Source organism: Barbus barbus, assembly GCF_936440315.1.
Source record: "Barbus barbus genome assembly, chromosome: 38".
Taxonomy (NCBI): domain Eukaryota; kingdom Metazoa; phylum Chordata; class Actinopteri; order Cypriniformes; family Cyprinidae; genus Barbus; species Barbus barbus.
This window is the reverse complement of record NC_136716.1, coordinates 27,008,328-27,027,889: the sequence shown is the minus strand read 5'-3', so window position 1 is coordinate 27,027,889 and position 19,562 is coordinate 27,008,328. Positions and strand designations below refer to the sequence as shown.

Below are 19,562 nucleotides of genomic sequence, written 5' to 3'. Positions count from 1 at the left end.
AACTTTTTATGGAACTTGATAAGAATCACTAGATAGACTCAAATACACACTACACCACATCCTTTTCTGTGTGTGGTTAAACTGCTGATTTTAGGATCCTTTCAGCGCCTGGCACCACACACACACACACACACAGAGAGTGAACGCACGCATGCTCAAACAGCCCGTCTTCCAAACCACGAGTGCCTTCTTTCTTTCTCTCCTGAGTGAGTGTTTGATTCCAGCCGTGCAGAGAGAGAGGGGTTTGCTGGAGTGTGTTTGCTCTGTTTTGAAAGCGGAGGCTGTTTCACGGCGATGGTGAGTGATTAAGTTTCTACAGTGCTTTATGTGGTCGAGCTTCTCCTCGCATGCATGGATGTAGTCTACATGTTGCGTGGAGCTGCATTGCTGCAGTTGAGAAAAGAGCGAAGCATTAAAACCAGTGTGTGCTAGAAACAGAGCGGATCTGACCTGAGCCTCAGTGTAGCGGTATGTTACTGATTCTGCGTTAGATTGCATGACTATGATTCAGTCTGGTCAGATTATAACACACTATATCGAGTGTGTGATATGTAAATGAGTCTAGAGCGCACACATGTATCCTGCAGAGAAGATAAGCTACAAGAAATGCTTGGAAATGTTCAAATGGGTCTGATTCAGTGAATCGATTCGAATGAATCTTTTAGTATTTTACAAGTGCTTCTTTCGAAGTGAATCAAAATGTAGCAGACAGTTACAGTTCTGCATTCCATCCCGCTGTTTGAACTCCACCGAATCATTCAAAAGAGCCGACTCAAAAGAACGATTCATTTTCAAATTATTCGTCGCAGCAATCAAAAGAGAATCATTTGCGTATGTGTCGCTTTGAGTTACTTTGTTGCAGTTTACTAAACGAGAACTCGATTAAACTAACGATTACGTAGACATTTACGGCCATCATTTTGATATTAGATTAATTTATGAAGTTTTCCACACCCTGAGCTGAGTTTATAGCGTCTTTGATGCTGCAGCGAGAAGAAAACAGGTAAATTCATATCTGACTGACTGATGTAAACTAATCGATTTAATAGCATAAATCTCACGAAAAACATATTTCACTCCAACATTAAAACACGAAACATTTCCTTAATTTTCAGGAAATAAATGTGGAAATATTCTAATTTTTTAATGGGTTTTGGGGTGTTCTTGGCAGACTTCGTGAGCTGCATCTCAAATGAGAAACTTAGCGTTAAATAAGATATAATCTATTTCTCATTATTGAATAAGCTATGGATGAAACCTACATGCCAAAATCTTATCAGTCCACATAAAAGCTATTTGATGTTAGTGGATTGAAATGCTAATGTACGAATCGAGAGTCACGCTTATGAAGATTAATGGTGATGTAGTTCATCAGGACTCATGAATAATCCATCTGTGTGACCCTGGCAGTACTAGATCACAGGAGTTTGTGTTAGTGAGTGAGATAAAGGCACATAAAGTGGTCTTTTCAGGGCTACAGAAGAAGCACGGGTCATTTGTGGAGATCATTATGAGGCCAATTAAAAGCAGTCAACTCATTCTGCCTCTGGTTGGAAAGAGTCTAGCAAGAAACACTGAATTTATCAATATAGGTACATTTAAAGAGAAGGAATTGTACTTAAGATGGTATCTGCCTTTGAAGTTCATAAGACTTTTGGAAGTTCATCTGAAGAAGTTTGAGCTCAAAGGCCGGGGCAAGTTGTCACAAAATCTATATGAGGTTTAGTTTCAAACATCCAGGTCTTAAAATATATTTTATTTTTCCTCAAACTAAAGTCCTCCTATTTTAATTGCTTTGACAAAAGATAAATATCATTTCTATTTTAGCCACTTTTTAATTTTTTATGTTTAATAATTGTCTTACTGTTTTAATTTTTGCTGAATAAGCCATTAAATAATTTTAAAACATAATAGATTTTATTCTTCTTCAGTCGGTGTTAATAAACAGCAGGTTCCTATTGTGACAACTTACCCCCATATAATGTGACAACATGCCCCGCTACTGGGTTCAGAGTATGGAGTTTTAAATATATTTTTGTAGTCGAGACTTTACGTTTGTCTATACAGAAATGGACTTAAAATCTCTGAATGTCATTAGAGCATGATATTATATCAAGTGTCATTTATTGTGAGGTATCTTAGTGCATCTTTCTTTAAAAGCAAATCATTGGACATTAATCCTGCAGCGTTCTAGCACAGATACAGCCGCTGTGATTTATTGCAATGACATCTGGTGTGAGTTTGGGTTTGCGGTGTATATTGTTTCATGATACTTTAGTGTTTGTGGTTTGTACACAGAATGCCTGATGTGCACAGATGATTTCAGCCACTAGATGTCATATTGTCCAGCTTTTGTTTGTTTGAAGTCAGTCCAGTAATAGTGCGGCTGTGTCTGAATCCTGAAGAAGCTCAGACGGTCATTTATTGACGGCAGCATAGATGTGTCCTTCCCACAATGTGTCTGGCTGAATATCCTGTTTAAACCTATGATTTCATTTCTACCAAAATAGAAATAAGCATTATAGTCATTATTCACTTCTGCAGATCTCTGCATTAGATCATCAGACATGACGTACAGTATGCATTATACTCCAGGGTTATTTTAGTAGCATTGACATAGTATTATAGTTTTATTCATATTTTCAAACAGTTGTTTTTTATATGATTTAATTTTAAGTTTTAGTACTTTTGTTGGGTTTTTGTCATTTAAAAAAATATTGAGTTTTTATTCATTTTTATTTCCTTTTCAGAAGTTTTAGTACCTGAAGTTAAACTTTATAAACTATAGCAACTATATCCTGCAACTCCGAGTTCATATTCCCCAATCCTGAGTTCTCTCACAATTCAGAATTTTTTTTCCATTAGAATTGCGAGAAAAAAGTCATAAATGTGTGAGAGAAAGTCATGGTGGAAAAAGGCTTCTATATAAAATTATTCAAATCATTAAAACTATTCAAACTATAAAAATACACACACATATATTAATATATATATTCTTTAATAATACAATTAAAACAAAACATTAAAAAAATTATTAGAAATATTATATTTTTAATTTATATTTTATTAAGTCTATATTATATCCCTACTCTGCATGAAAATGATTCACTCTGGTCAGATTATAACACGCATAACAATGAGTTTAAAATGCACACATTTATCATGCAGAGAAGATATTTACAAGAAAATGTTTAAAGTCAGCATCTGATTCAGTGAGTTGATTCGTTTGAACAAATCTTTTTGTATTTTTCATGCTCTTCTGTTGTTGTGAATTATCGTTTGCTTATGTTTTTAATATTTATTTTCAGTTAACATTATTTCAAGTAATTATTTATTTATATTTGAATGGTTTTAGTTAATTAAAATTACCCAGCTGCAGTCACTAAATGACTGGTCAGCAGGACGTTGATCATTGAGGGTATTACCAGACAGGAAAACGTTCTTCCCATGGACACACACAGGTGTCAAGCTGTCAGTCCGCTCGGAAACGGATGTTTAAAACACCAAAGTGCATTGATGAGAGAGGCAGCAGGAAACGGGCAGGTAACGCTTTGTTTTTTTCACAGCCTGAGAGGAAGTTTCACAGGAAGCTGAAATGTTGTTCACTGCTTCAGAGCATCACGTCACTCGATCTTCTGCTGCTTCCTCATCTGCTTTGCCTTGTTTCTCTAATTAAATCCAGAAGCGTAGGCGCTTAAACAAATTTCTCTTCATGCGTGTTGAACTGTAAAGTACCACAAGGTCACACAGCCTCAGAAAAAAGAGAGATGCATGATTTCTGTCTTTGGTCTCGCATGCGTCTCTTCAGGTTCATCAAAGCCGTTAGACTGACAGAGGAAGAAACAGGTGTGGCCGGATTTGTTCTCACATAAACCTCAGCTCAAATCTAACTATATATATAAAATGTATAAAAAAGTAAAAAATATATATATAATATACATAAAAAATATAATGTGTGTATATATAGTTTTTTTTTATTTAAAATATTTTGTACTTCTAAAAAAATAAAAAAATAAATAAAAAAAATATATTATTTGTTAAATATTTTTTTTTATTGGACTATGTATAAAATGTATTAAAAATAGATAAATATATAATATATTAAATATAATGTGTGTATGCATATGTATGTGTATATATGTATCTATAACATTTAGATTTCGAAGAACGAAAGTTGCATTTGAAAGTCACAATGACATAAAATAAAGGATTTTTAATTGAGCTAAACAAATCCTTTTAAGAAACAAACTGAAGCGCACTTTTCAGAGCGTGTGTTTTTTGCTGGAGAGAAGTTTTCTCAGATTCTGTCCTCATAATGTTGTTTTTTGTCTTGAGTTGTGTGTAGTATTCAGAGGTCCTTCAGTGAGTTTGTGTTCATGTGGTTTGTGAATAGAGTAAATGTAGCTTGGATTGAGATAGTACAGCAATTTCCTGCCTCACCCTGTTGCCCCATGCTGTATTTCTTTGTGTCACAACTGCTGTTTTCTGTCAGTCACACAGACATCTTGGACTCTTGGAGTTTTTTCTGAATACCCCCTGAAGAGTGTCCTGAGAAACCCTGTGATTTGGAGGAACCGGACACAGTCAGATCGCTTTGGTTATGTGGAGGCCCAGACACGTTTTCTAACCTGAATTTTTGGTTAACTGACATAACTCTGAATTGGATTAAATGAAGAGTTTATTTGCAAAAACCGATAACTCATTTTAATTTTTTTTCAGAAATCACTTTTTTTATTATTGCGCATTCCAAATAATATCAATCAAATGCAGACATGGTAATGTTTACACGGCGCAATGCGTGAAAAGATGTGTGTGTGTGTGTTAATATTTTGAATTATTTCAATAGTTATTTTGTAATTTAGATAATTTTAATTGATAACATTAAAGTACATTGGCTCTTACAGTATACGCTCTGTCATGTCCTGGGATGAGTGTGTGTCCTGTCTTCCTTCAAACCTGTGCTGAGGTTTACCGTGTTTACTCAGCTGTGTGTGTTGACGATCAGAGTCGGGGCATCTTAATTGCTTACGAATGAAGTAATTAGTGCGATGTGCTAACTTACGAGAGCTGCGGTGAATTACGTGATGTAAACACACATGCTGTTGGCTCGTTGTGTTGTCTGGCTTGTGTGTGAGACTGTGTGTTTGTGTTGAGTGAGTGAGTGTGTGTGTGAGAGTGAGTGGGTGTTGTGTGAGTGTGAGTGTGTGTGAGAGTGAGTGGGTGTTGTTAGTGAGTGTGTGTGAGAGTGTGTGTGAGAGTGAGTGTGAGTGTTGAGTGAGTGTTGTGTGAAAGTGAGTGAGTGTGTGTGTGAGAGTGAGTGAGTGAGTGAGTGTGTGTGTGAGAGTGAGTGGGTGTGTTGAGCGAGTGAGTGGGTGTTGTGTGTGAGAGTGAGAGTGTGTGTGAGAGTGAGTGTGAGTGTTGAGTGAGTGTTGTGTGAAAGTGAGTGAGTGTGTGTGTGAGAGTGAGTGAGTGAGTGTGTGTGTGAGAGTGAGTGGGTGTGTTGAGCGAGTGAGTGGGTGTTGTGTGTGAGAGTGAGAGTGTGTGTGAGTGTGAGTGAGTGTTGTGTGAGAGTGAGTGAGTGTTGTGTGAGTGAGTGAGTGTGTGTGTGTGTGTGTGTGAGAGTGAGTGTGAGTGTGTGTGTGAGAGTGAGTGAGTGAGTGTGTGTGTGTGTGTGTGAGAGTGTGTGTGTGTGTGAGAGTGTGTGTGTGTGTGAGAGTGAGAGTGTGTGTGAGTGTTGAGTGAGTGAGTGTGTGTGTGTGTGTGTGTGAGAGTGAGTGTGTGTGAGAGTGAGAGTGTGTGTGAGTGTTGAGTGAGTGAGTGAGTGAGTGAGTGTTGTGTGAGAGTGAGTGAGTGTTGTGTGAGTGTGTGTGAGTGTGTGTGTGTGAGAGAGAGACTGTGTTTGTGTGTGAGACTGTGAGGGAGTGTGTGTGTGTGTGTGTGTGTGTGTGTGAGACTGTGTGAGGTAGTGCATGTGTGTGAGAGTGTGAGTGATTGTGTGTGTGTGAGACTGTATGTGAGTGAGTGTGTGTGTGTTTGTAGGGGTGGCAGTCACACGCTCACACTGTGGAGAGCTTTTAATTCATGTGGTAATGTGTGTGTGTGCTGATGGGTAAGACCCACCCACACATCCTTCACACACATGGATTTACCACACCGCTCTTCCTGAGATTGTGTTTGTGTCTGACACTCGGACGGAAGATTGCTCTCGCTGTCTTACACTGCTAATCAGAGGCTGACAGTCCTAAACACACACACACATGCACGCGGCTGTAGAGTCACTCATTGCACGCCTCAGTTAGTCTGCGGGATCTGTGCTGTCGCTCTGCCCAGACGTCTGTGGATTATTTGATGCTGCTCCGGCGTGTGTCCCCTCAGGTACGGTCGCTTCCAGCGTGTGTGTGTTTTATATCACTCGAGTGTGTTTTTGTGTTCTCTGCTGGCTTTATTTGTGCAGAAATACTTGTTTTAGTGATGTTAGTAATGTTGTTTGAGCACTGTTTGCGCAGTGTTTAATCATCATCTCAGGGCGTTTTATGAGCATGTTGGCTCTGAATGATTGAGTTTGTTTATATATGCTTCTGAAATAGTTCTGTATTGAGACAAACTGTCAGTTTTCTGTGTGTTTCATGTCTGTTTTGTGTAAGCGATGTCTGAGGTGATGAACAAGACTGGTTTAAAAATGTCTAATTCTTACAAAAATCATGTTTGTATGTTTTAAAAAAGCTTTATAGATTCTAAAAGTGTCAAAGTAAAAAATAGAATAAAATATGCGTCTATATGTCTTAAAAGAATTTTGAACACAGTTTTTAATATTTTTTTTTTAATACAAATCTCATGAAATTGAGGAATATCATGGGGTGTTGCCATTAGACAACCTCTCTGTGATGTAATTTCCTGTTTTATGGTTTTCTTGACACACAAACAAAAATTAGTTCCTGTCGGTTATCTGATTTGTCAGATAATTATTTTATGTATATGTATTTATAATACATATTTATTTAAAAATAAAATCTATAAAAAAAAATATACTTGCTAACTTTTAAAATGTATATTGTATTTATTAAACCTCTAAAAGGTTTTGTTTACATAATATATGTGTACTGTCTGTGTATATTTATGTATATATAAATACACACGCATTCATATATTTAAGAAAAATCTTATGTTTATATTAAGTATATTTATATATAATATAAATTATATGAATATAAATTTATACATATAAATTTGGAAAAATATAGACTTTATGTGTGTGCATTTAACTATATATATATATATATATATATATATATATATATATATATATATATATATATATATATATATATATATATGTGTGTGTGTATTTTTTATGTATTTTTGCATAAGTGAATAAATGCAGCGATGGAATGGCGTCACTGAGCCGCTCTCACTGTTTGATGCTTCGGTTATAAGGCACATGATGTAAATCTAGAGGATCTTTACTTGCAAAACTGATAAATGCTGAATGCAGTTAATGGCTTTCTCAGTGCTGTGGTTTGATTCGAGCTCCATCATATGATGGGTTTTTAGTGGGTTTCAGTGAGAGACGTGATGTCTGTCTGTCTGTCTGTGGGTCACACTGCTCTTTACTAACCCACAAGCCACACATTCACCCTCCCTCGTGTCTCTCAAAGCCGTTTGACGTTCATCAGTGGATGCAGAACGGCCAAGCTGCTCTCTTCCATGCAATGACCGTGAATGAAGCATCTGTCTAACAGTTATAATTTTAGCAAACGCCCATATCCATATACATGATATTGATAACTAATCCTGTCCTGCAGCCTTGAGTTACCAGATTTAACAGCTGGTTTCTGGTGTTCGTGTGTATATGGCGAGGCTTTGTTTTCATTTTGGGCTGTGCTCAGAGAGCCCTTCAGAATAACTGTAATTATGTGCTATTTCTGATCTGTAAATGCCTGTGTGTGTGTGAGAGAGAGAGAGATGATGCACGGTTTGTCCTGTAGCATTCTGGGAAAGCCTAAAGTATATTTGCATTCAGAGATGGGACAAGTTCAGTTCAAGTGCTGATATTTAGTTTACAGTCATGCATTTGGCTGATGCTTTTATCCACTGCATTCAAGCTGCGCATCAGTTCTTCTGATTGTTGCATGCAGTTTGAGTTTGAACTCTCACTTACAAAAGTACCATGTTTATAGTGCATAGTGATAATACAATGGTTTCTGTACAATGTCTTCACATGTATCCTGTGTGTGTAACTAAAATATCAAAATATATTTACTAATGTTTGCAAATAATTTTATAGTTGTTTTGCTTGATTATTAATTCCATATTTTGGTGTGTGTGTTCATATGCATTTATTTTTTAAGAAAATATCAAAATATATTTACAAACTTATTTACTAGGCCTAACTTTTTTGTAGTTGCTTTGTTTGATTATTGCCATGTTTTAGCATTACTTTATTTATGCACTTTACGTTTATGTTCATATTTATCTTTACTAAAATATCAAAATATATTTAGTAACTTATTTACTAAATTTTGAGATTTTATAGTCTGGTTTGATTGTAATGCTATTTTAGTATTTAATTTTTATTTTTGTGTGTACATAATATATATTTTTGATCAAATATTTACTAACTTGCTATTATTTTAATAGTTGTTTTGTTTGATTGTAATGCCATATTTTTTATTATTTCAAGTGTGTAATTTTAAGGTTGTGTGATTTTAATTTAGCGTCTAATGCAAAATTAAATTTTTTTTTTTTTTTTTTTTTTACTGAACCTGAAGGTTATTAGTTCGCAGGAACCTCAGTTAAATTGTAAATATTACGGTGTGTGAATATGTAAATAATGAAGTAACATGTACATCCCCGCGGTGTTGCAACGCAGGAAGTAGTGTGAGGAAGTTAGTTTTTCCGGAGCAGTTGTTCTTACTATAAGGGAGGTCGTGAAGACGCGCTGAGCTTTGATGCTGTGCTTCACTGCTGATGGAGGTCAAACTGTGATTATCAACACAATGACCATATCCATAGTGTAAAACCCCAGTGAAAACTTAAGTCTTTCTCCAGTGAATCATACATGTGAGCTTCATGCATTAGGATGTTCTGCTCTTAAAGACACGCAACATCCTTGTTTTTCTGAGGGCACTTCCCTGCTGAAGGGATTTTTGTGTGTTTTGTGTCATGGTTTTGTAACTCTGACCCTTCTGTGTGTAATAATGCGCCACAGATTACGGATGTGTTCTGATTTCCACACAGATCCCTGTGAAGTGGATTTAACAGGGTATTTTGACTGTCTTAAAGGGATTTTTACCACAAAAATGAAAGTTCTGGTACAATTTACTCTCCATTATGTCATTCTATTATAGTTAACTGAAACTATGAAAACATGAATGTTAAAAAGTATCTTAATTTTGCTGGTTGCCAAGGCAACGTTTTTATTTATTTTAACATAAAATTAAAATAACTAAAAATAAATAAATAAACATATTAAAAAACAAAAACTAATAATAATGACAAAAACACACACAAAAACATTACTAAAATTTTACAAAAAATAAAAACTAAGCTATTAATGGAAATTATATAATATCTCATAAAAAAAAAAAAAAACATTTCAAGCCTGTAAATTTACAAAAAAAGAAAAATCAAAAAAATGGTGTATAAACAATTTCCTCTCAGGAATTGTGAGTAAATGTCATGATTCCAAAGAAACGACATGTAATACATTGGAATAAACATGAAATTTTGAAAAAAAAATGATAATAAATACTGTAATCTGTTTTTTGACTTTCTGTGGATCACATAAGATATTTTGAAAACTGATATGTTTACTTTATTAATTTAGTCAAATGTCTGAGTGTTTTTGTCTATACAGTGGAAGTCAATGAGCACTAATGTTGTTTGGTTCTCAGCATTCTTCAAAATATCTTCTTTATGAAAGATATGCTTCTTCACAAGAATTTTAGGTTGTTTCTCTAAAACTTGATTTTGAACCCTTTGACCTCTGTTTAAAGATGTATTTCACACAAGAAATGAGGATTTAAACCTGATCAAACCCGTTTGTGTTTGTACCAAGAGTCTTGTGCGTGTTTTTGTGCACTTGAGATATTTCTGAATTAAATCTGCAGATGTGATTTTGAAAAGCGTCCTCTTACAGACGATGTTTATGAAAGGGACATTCAAGTGAGACGTGATGGAAGATTCTGGGAAGATAAATCTTACTAAATGTGGAGAAAGGTGTATGTCATGTGGTGTGTATTTGAGAAGAAAATAATAATGTCCTTAATGAATTATAATAGAAACCACAAAAGAGATTGTTAAATTCTGAAATCTCGCCACACTTCCTGTGAAGATGGGCGGCAGCTCTCTGTTTGTGAGGCGTGTCACCTAAAACTGACTTGTGGTTACAAACAGGGATTAATGGCTCTTTATTTTGACACAACTGATGGTAATAGTGTGGTACTTTGATAGACTGTTACTTTTTATTTTAAGCTTGTTTTTTATCATTTTTATTTTTTATTTCATTTGTTTTTTTAATCTTTTTAAATATGTTTATTTTGTTTTATTTCATTACATTTTCATTTCATTTTATTTTTTACTTTTTTATTATCTAGTTCATTATTTATTTATTTATTTATTTAAATTTTTTTATTTAATACAATTTTTCATTTTTGTTTATTTTATATATATATATATATATATATATATATATATATATATATATATATAAATATATATATATATATATATATATATATATATATAAATATATATATATATATATATATATATATAAATAAAAGAATATACTCTGGTATCATATTTCACTTTCCCAAAATCAGTTAAACCATTTAAAGAAGTGCTGCATTTTAGACCATTTTTTTTTATGATTTTCCATCTGTTTATTTCACCATAATAACAGCGTTTGCTTCAGTCACATGTTCATTTGACCCTCTTCTGGAGATCTTTGGTTTTCCATTTCAGAAATGTTGATGTGAGATAAGTGAGCGTTTGTAGATTAAGAAATACTATAAATTCAACCTGAAATCCAAATTGAGGCTATTTATTTTATTAATACATGTATGATTTATTAGTGCATTTTATGTTTTGCTGTCTCTCTTATTTTTCAGTATATAGAGAAACTTTTTTTAACCATCTAATCAATTTGATCAACACCCACCTTCCGTTTAGGCTTTGAATATCATGTTTCAGCCAGAATAATCAGGTTATGAAAGCAACGGGTTTATTGCCGTTCACCACAGAGCATCATCTCGTCTTCCTCTGGTTTGTATGAGGACTACGGAGCAAGTGTTTGCAAACTTCTCCACACGATTCACAACTTATGTCTAACACATTACCAACAAATTACATCATCTACAGAAATTGACTTCTATTGTAAGAGCAGTAACTGTAAATATGATTTTGGGATGAGCTATGGTAGTGAACAGCATTAACCCAGAATATTGCATTATTATGTATTATTAGTAGTTTTAGTAGTCGTTCTGTGTAAATCAGTTCTTCTCACCTGCTTTTGATCCAGATTTTGACCCAGTTATTTCTGAACTGGAAACAGGGGCCTTTCCTAGTTCAGTTGTCAGATTATCATTGAAATCTCACTTGTTGCCTATTAATTAAAAAACCAAGACCATACATTTCTGAAACTGTTATTACAATAATAATTATTATTATTTTTAACGATTATTACCATCCTGTTGTTATAATTAATGATTGTGATTCCTGCATTAAAATTGGTTTTAATACAATTCACCATATGAAAAATATTAAACTGTAACCATTGCAAATGGCAAACAGCAGTATTATAAAATTATATAAAATTATGACGTTACAAAAATAACACACAAATAAACACGTTACAACATATGATAAATACTATTTAGCAAATATTTTTAGCATTTTCTAATTGTGTATAATATTTTTAATTTTCACAAACCATGAAAATGACTGTTTCCAGTAACTAACATTTAACATGTTTTTGCTTTTGGAAATCGATCTTTAATAAAAGCAAAAAATATTTAATTAAATTAAATTAAAAATAAATATTTAGGAGGATCCATCCATCCATCTTTTTACTTTTTAAAAATTTATTTTATTTATTTAAAATTATTTTATTTTATTTCTTATATTATTTTATTTTATATTTTATTGTTTTTTATTTCACTTTTTTATTGCATTTTGTTTTTCAGATTATTATTTTGCATTTTTGGGCTGATTTAGAGTACATTATGTGCTTTCTGCAAATAGTTGTTGCAAAGACTAAATGTCTCGTGAATTGTGACGGTTTCATGCTCTATTTAATGTCACCTGAGTCATATTTTCTTCTATTTTGTGTAGTTTTGTTCATGTTTTTCAGAAGATTAGGGCGTCATACAACCAGTTCATGTTGATATTGGTCTAATTTGACTTGCTAGAAACTTTTATTTTTTTTGAGTTTGTACATGATGTTTTTGGTTTCATATGGTCAGTTGCAGTTCATTATTTGCATTTAGCATGCATTTCCCCGCTGTATGTTGCAGGACAGACCTGTTTGACTCATTTCTGGGTCACGAGCCACCCGTTGAGCACCGCTGATCTAACAGACGTGATTGAGATCGATCCTCTATCCATCAGTCCCAGCGTTCCCAGCTCTTCTCATTGCTATAAATGTGGTGTCTGATCTGTGATATACATCTCTTAAGAACGAGAAGCGTTCTGCATCCTTCCTCTGATTAGCCTTTTTGACCGCAGATGCTTCCTGCAGCTGCAGAGCACTTCCTGTCTGCGCGAGACCCTTTTGTGCGAGTGGCCCGTCTCAGCTTGAGCTTCACCCGCTGAATTTCAATAGCTGTTGAAGCGGGAAGCAGGAATGCCCATCTGTGTGCATCTCTGCAGCTTTTCCGTCTTCCGCCGAGGACACTGGGAGATTTTATTTTCCCTGTGAATGGGCCGCAGTAATTGGCTTTCCTGAGGGAATTTGCTCACTTTGAGAACCAGAGTTTTGTTTTGCTTCCCGATTTGATTCAGCATGGAGACGATAGTGATTATGTGGGAACGTAGGAATCTTTATTGTGTGGTTGATGGACTAAAAAAAATGGTTTATTTAGGAGTGTCATCCAATTATCTATTCATTTATAATTTCATTTTTATTTTTGTTTTATTTTGTGTATATATAAATTATCATTTAATTTTTAGGACTTCATTTTCATCCTATTTGTAATTTTAATTTTTTTATTTTTATTTAGTTAATTTTTTTAAATGTATTTATTTGTATCCTATTTTTTTATTTTAATTTTTATAATTTTTTGTTTTAGTTTTTTATTTTTAAAATGTATTTTATTATTATTTTTTAAATTTTATATTTTTTGTTATTTGTCTTATTTTTTTTAATTGTGTATTTGATTTGTATTTAACTATTTTTACGTTTATTTTATTATTTTTTTATGTTTATTTTATTATATTTGTATTTTTTTAATATTATTTAGTTTTTACATTCTTCATATTAATATTTACTGTATATCTTAGACTCAAATTGGTTGTCAAATTGTATTTCTTCTCCTCTCACACTCAACCGATGAGCTCATGCTGCTTTGAAACGTTTAAAGCACTAGAAATGAAGCAGTGGAAGACAATAATTGCAGGTTTGTTTCCAGGTCACGTTGACCCAGATACTGAAAAGTGATTAAAACGCTCAAAAACACCAGCGTGCCCTTGAAGAGGACATTCAAGCCCTGCTTTCTCCAGCGGAACTGGAAGTAAACACTTGTAAATGTAAAGGCGAGAAGCATGCCTGCGGTGACAGACGGGGTCTTGACTGCTTGTTTTTCAGATAGGATGTTTGTGAGCGTTCGTCTGGCGGCCCGTGGGTGGGTTTTCAGGTCAGACGTTCCTCTAGTGCGCACTTCTGCAGGCTGCGCTCTGAAGATGTCACCTTAAATTTGCCCCACTTACATAAGAGCTTCATCCGGCCAGCATGAAAAACAAGCCACTGTGCAGACTGAGATTATTCAGCATGGCATGAATTTATTGTCCTGTTCAGAAGAAAGGCTGCAGGAATCTTGGGATAGAAAACAGGGCTCTTTATGGACCCCAAATGAGTCGGAGCTTCACATCTGCGGCTTCAGATGGACACAACAGATATGTGTGTGTGTGTGTGTGCTGAGCTTCAAGACTAATTTTTGTTTTACTGTGTGCATGCAGTGAGAGTAATACACTTTTGATACTGTTTTGTTAGTACACTATTTCCCAGTGCAAATATCTAAACACTCTTAAATCAAGATGCATTTAATTGAAATGTAAAATGACCTTGATATCTGAGCAGTTGAGTAAAGTTAGGTCAGCTCATGTTTAAAACAAGAAAAAATAAACTTGTTTTTCCTTTGAATTAAGTGTATTTTTCTTACCCAGATGGCGGATTTTATATATTTAATGTTTTTATGTTTGCCAAGACTACATTTATTTGGTCAAAAATACAGTACAAATAGTGAAAAATAGTAAAAATGACTTCAGAAAGCTGGCAGCATCATTATATTATTTTTACACAAAGATTGGTAGATCTATTAGTAAAATCTGTTGCCTTTAGCAATCTTTGTTGCATTATATACCAAAGGTGACATTCAAAAACAGGGGGGAAAAAAGTTTGCATGCCTTTTAACGATTAAAGATATCTTAATACTCTTTAAGAGTTTAGTTCTTAACCAACTTTTCTTTTAGTATCTTAATTTTTAAGGCTCGAGATACTGGAATCTCAAAATGGCTCCAGGTGTAAATGGTAGACATATTCAGCGGTCAAAACCAAATGTGGGATACTTTGTATACAGTTGACATTTATTGTATTTAAAGTGAAAGGTCTAAAGAACAAATAATGTTGAAACTAGAAATGTAGCTTGTTGTAGCTCTCAAACCAATTGCATTGGATATCTTGAGTGTCTGAGTGCTAAAAACCCACTGAAATAGTCAAGTTAACCCACATTAACTTGCTCACTGTAGTCTATACATAAGATTCTATATTTGAATCGGTTTCAGGGATATTTGGAAAAAGGGATTTTGTGCATTTTTACAGCTCTTGAGCCTATAATGCAACAAAGATGGCTAAAGTCAATAGATTTTACTAGTAGACTTACCAATCTTCAAAAAATACCATGGGAAAACAAAATCCAAACCCACATGGCCCTGTGTGAACAAGTGCTTGGCCCCTAAACCTAATAACTGGTTGGGCAACCCTTAGCAGCAACAACTGCAATCAAACGTTTGTGATAACTTGCAATGAGTCTGTTACAGCGCTGTGGAGGAGTTTTGGCAGAATTGTTGTAATTCAGCCACATTGGAGGGTTTTCGAGCATGAACCGCCTTTTTAAGGTCATGCCACAGCATCTCAATAGGATTCAGGTCAGGACTTTGACTAGGCCACTCCAAAGTCTTCATTTTGTTTTTGTTCAGCCATTCAGAGGTGGATTTGCTGGTGTGTTTTGGATCATTGTCCTGCTGCAGAACCCAAGTTCTCTTCAGCTTGAGGACACGAACAGATGGCCGGACATTGTCCTTCAGGATTTTTTGGTAGACAGCTGAATTCATGGTTCATTTATCACAGCAAGTCTTCCAGGTCCTGAAGCAGCAAAACAGCCCCAGACCATCACACTACCACCACCATATTTTACTGTTGCTATGATGTTCTTTTTCTGAAATGCTGTGTTACTTTTACGCCAGATGTAACGGGACACACACCTTCCAAAAAGTTCAACTTTTGTCTCATCGGTCCACAGAGTATTTTCCCAAACGTCTTGGGGATCATCAAGATGTTTTCTGGCAAAACTGAGATTAGTCTTTATTTTTGCTCAGCAGCGGTTTTTGTCTTGGAGCTCTGCCATGCAGGCCATTTTTGCCCCGTCTCTTTCTTATGCTGGAGTCATGAACACTGACCTTAACTGAGGCAAGTGAGGCCTGCAGTTCTTTAGATGTTGTTGTGGGGTCTTTTGTGATCTCTTGGATGAGTCGTCGCTGTGCTCTTGGGGTAATTTTCACACTTTTTCACACAGGGCCATGTGGGTTTGAATTTTGTTTTCCCTTCATAAAAAACCCTTCATTTTAAAAACTGCATGTTGTGTTTACTTATCTTTGATTTAAAATTTAAATTTGTTTGATGATCTGCAACATTAAAGTGTGACAAACATGCAAAAAAATCAACAAGGCCAACACTTTTCACACCACTGTATATATAAACATAACATTTTTCTTAAATATATATACGTGTGTGTGTATGTGTGTGTGTGTGTGTGTGTATATATATATATATATATATATATATATATATATGTATATATGTGTATATACACACACACACACACACACACACACAGTACACACACATGTGAACAAAAACTTTTATTTTGGATGCAATTAATCGTTTGACAGAACTACTTTAGCTGGAGTCTGCTGGTGTGTAATGTGTGTGTTTGTGTTTGATTGACAGCTGCTCGAGGAGTATGGGTACGACTGCCAGCGCTGCTCCCCAGCCCACACTGCATGAGAGTTTCCACGGCAACGGGATGATGGACAGCAGGCGGTCGGCGAGCAGCGCCTCCTTCCAGACGCTCAGCATCCACAACAACAAGGGCAAATCCATCATCACTAATAAAGTGGCTCCTGTGGTCATCACGTACGTCCGGCTGCCCGGCTCTGTTCTGAGAGTGCCTGCAGTTACTTCGCCTGATTGAGTCTCTGTGTGTGTGTGTGTGTGTTTGTAGGTATAACTGCAGACAGGAGTTTCAGATCCACGATGATGTTGTCCGTACAAACTATAAAGTTGGGAGGATTTCAGATAACATGCCTGAGCACCATCTGGTCCAGGTGAGCCGGACTCTTGCTCTCATGCACTGTGGCCGAATCTCAGGAGAACGGTGCATTTTTGCAGAACCTTAAGTGTATTTTTAGATTTATAGTTAGTTCTTTAGATTTAGTTTTTAGTTATTTGTTATTATTTTATATTTTTTTTTCTCATGACAACAAAGCACATTTTCCATTCAAATTCTCATTGCTGTTACTTGAAATAAAATAATCACTTACTAAAATAAAATATAGAAAATTATTTCAGCTAGTTGCGAAAGCAACATTTTTCATTTTCATTTAGTTGAACTTGATGTACTGAAACAACTAAAGCTAAATCTGAAATAATTAACAAAATATATAGGCATATTTAAAAAAAAAAAAAGAATAAAAATGACACAAATATAAAAGTACTAAAATGTAAACAAAGGACACACATTTTGCATAAAAATATTATTTTTTACTATATTTTTATAGTGCTTTTTTAAAAAAGATTTTTTATTATTTTATCGTTTTATAGTTTATTTTAAGTTTTTTTTTTTTTTTTTTTTTACTGTGCCCATTAAGACGGGAAAGGGAATGACAATTAATCACATTTGCCCTTCAAATTCTCATTGTTATAAGGGTTATTATACTTTACTAAAACTAAAACCATTCAAAAATATTTTAAAAACCTATTTTATTTCAGCTAGTTGCCAAGGAAGCACTTTCATTTGTATTTAATTTAACTTGATGTACAAAAATGTCTAAAATGCAAATAACAATGAATAAAAACTATGTAGACATATTAAAGAAACTTAATAAAATGACAAACCACAAAGCAAAAGTACTAAAACTTTAACCAAAAAATGAAATGAGATTAAAATGAAACCGAAAATATAAAAATAAAAACTAAAATAACACTGACTGTAATGCATATGAAAATATTCATTTTGAATTTGCTGAATTAAAATAAATAAATTGAAAAATTAATGGCAGTATAGCAAATGCTGCCAGTGTATAAATTCAGATATTTGTAGTTAAATGAAATAAATAATAATAATTAATAATAACATTACATTAATGGGGTGGGGATTAATTATTCATTTATTTATTAAATTTTTTGCATCACAGTAATGAGAATCAGAAAAATCCACTTTAATACTATGATGAATACCAAAAAGTACAAAAGTGCAGTACGTACAGTACCATAGTAAATAGTAATTAATGTCATACCATTGTACCATAGCACCATATTAAATATCATATCAAATTAAAATTTTTGCAAGCTACAGCAGTGTGCACGCTCTGTTTATTTATGCTGTAAATACCATGGTACATGAATATGCTTTGATATATACCATGATGCCACCACAGTCATTCTTTTGTAAGAGATGTTTTTGTTCACTCTTAATGTCAGATCTGACCTAATTTGCTTCATAAGTCACAGTGGATTCCAGTGTATTTGTGTCTAAATGGGAGGAGAGAGCCACGGGTCGTAAATGTGTCCCGGCGCGTCTCTGTCTTCACAAACAGAGCGTAGCGAGTGTGTCATTAATTACTGCGCTCTTTAGTCTTCGCAGGACGTTTGCACCTTTCTCTGAAGGCTTTGAAGCTCCTCGCCTCCCGCTGGCCGCTGAAGACATGCGCTCGTTCCCTTTGTTTGCTCGTTAGTTTCTGTTTGCTGACGAGCCAATGATGAGTTTCGCTGCTAATCAACAGATAACACAAAGCGGCCGCTTGTCAAACACTCGCCATTGTTCCGGTTCCTTTCCAGAACATCGTGTTATTTGATGTTCTTCTGGAGTTGAATGCTCAGGTTTTCTACATCATAAAGTAGTAATTAAGTGTTTAGCAGATCATTTTATTAAAGCTTGAATGGCATGTCAGTGTTTTCATTGTTAAAATTTAACAACTGTAAAAATCTTAATCATCAGGGCTACTTTAGTATTACTTATGCAGTATTTACTTTTTGTGTGGTTTTTTTTTAGCTTTTTTTCTATAAATATTATTGTTTTGGTTTAATTAAATTGTTTTTTTTAGTGCTAAAACTTTAAAAATGAAAACAGATTATAAAAATAAAAAGTAATTGAAATTATGAATAAATCAATAAATATATTTTTTAAATAATACTGACTGTAATAAATCTGAACATTTTTGATATGACATTTTGACAGACAGGTTTTTTTTACCATTACTGTTTAGGTTTAATACAATTGTATTATTATTGTTTTTATTTCAGTGCTAAATGTTTTTTATGATTTTTAAAAATTTTAAAAATCAAAAATGAAAATGGAGATTATTAAAAAAAACTGATTAAAACTATGAACAACTAAAAATGCTAAAATAACTTTAATATATGCACATTTTAATTTTAAGTCTTTTTTAAATGAAATTAAAAGCAGTATAACAAATGCTTCCACAGTGTATACATTTAGATATATATAGGATGAAATGAAATAAAAATAAATAATAATAATAAAAGGCCCAAAATAGCAGCAAATCTAACATTTAAAGCTAGTTTTGTGCCTCATTTCTGTTTGATGTTATTCTATCTGCTGCATGGATTTGATTCCTACAGAAAATGTTTAGCTTGAATTCAATGGAAATTGCTTTGGATAAAAGCATCTGCCAAATGCATAAATGTAGAGGTGAGTTAATTTAGTGATTGTTACTGGCTTCAACAGCAAATCAAATCATTTTGCCATAATGAACGTTGCCATAGAGATTAATAACTTTAGTTGGAGGACATGAACAGCTCAGAGCAGAATTTCACCTTGCGATTA

At 34.1% G+C, this 19,562-nt stretch overlaps 1 protein-coding gene across 2 annotated transcripts in view; it reads left to right on the top strand.

Moving 5' to 3' along the window:
* The first annotated feature begins 222 nt into the window (after positions 1-222).
* LOC306857603 (paladin-like) overlaps positions 223-19,562 on the top strand; it is a 69,825-nt gene continuing 50,485 nt past the window's right edge. The window contains exons 1-3 of one of the 2 annotated variants that reach the window (XM_079397623.1): positions 223-297; positions 16,445-16,630; positions 16,719-16,821. In XM_079397623.1, coding sequence (XP_079253749.1) covers positions 16,458-16,630; positions 16,719-16,821 — 276 coding nt within the window. In that variant the 5' untranslated portion in view covers positions 223-297; positions 16,445-16,457. Of the gene's footprint in view, positions 298-5,929; positions 6,376-16,444; positions 16,631-16,718; positions 16,822-19,562 lie in introns of those variants that run through there. The other variant, XM_079397622.1, reaches the window with a different exon arrangement.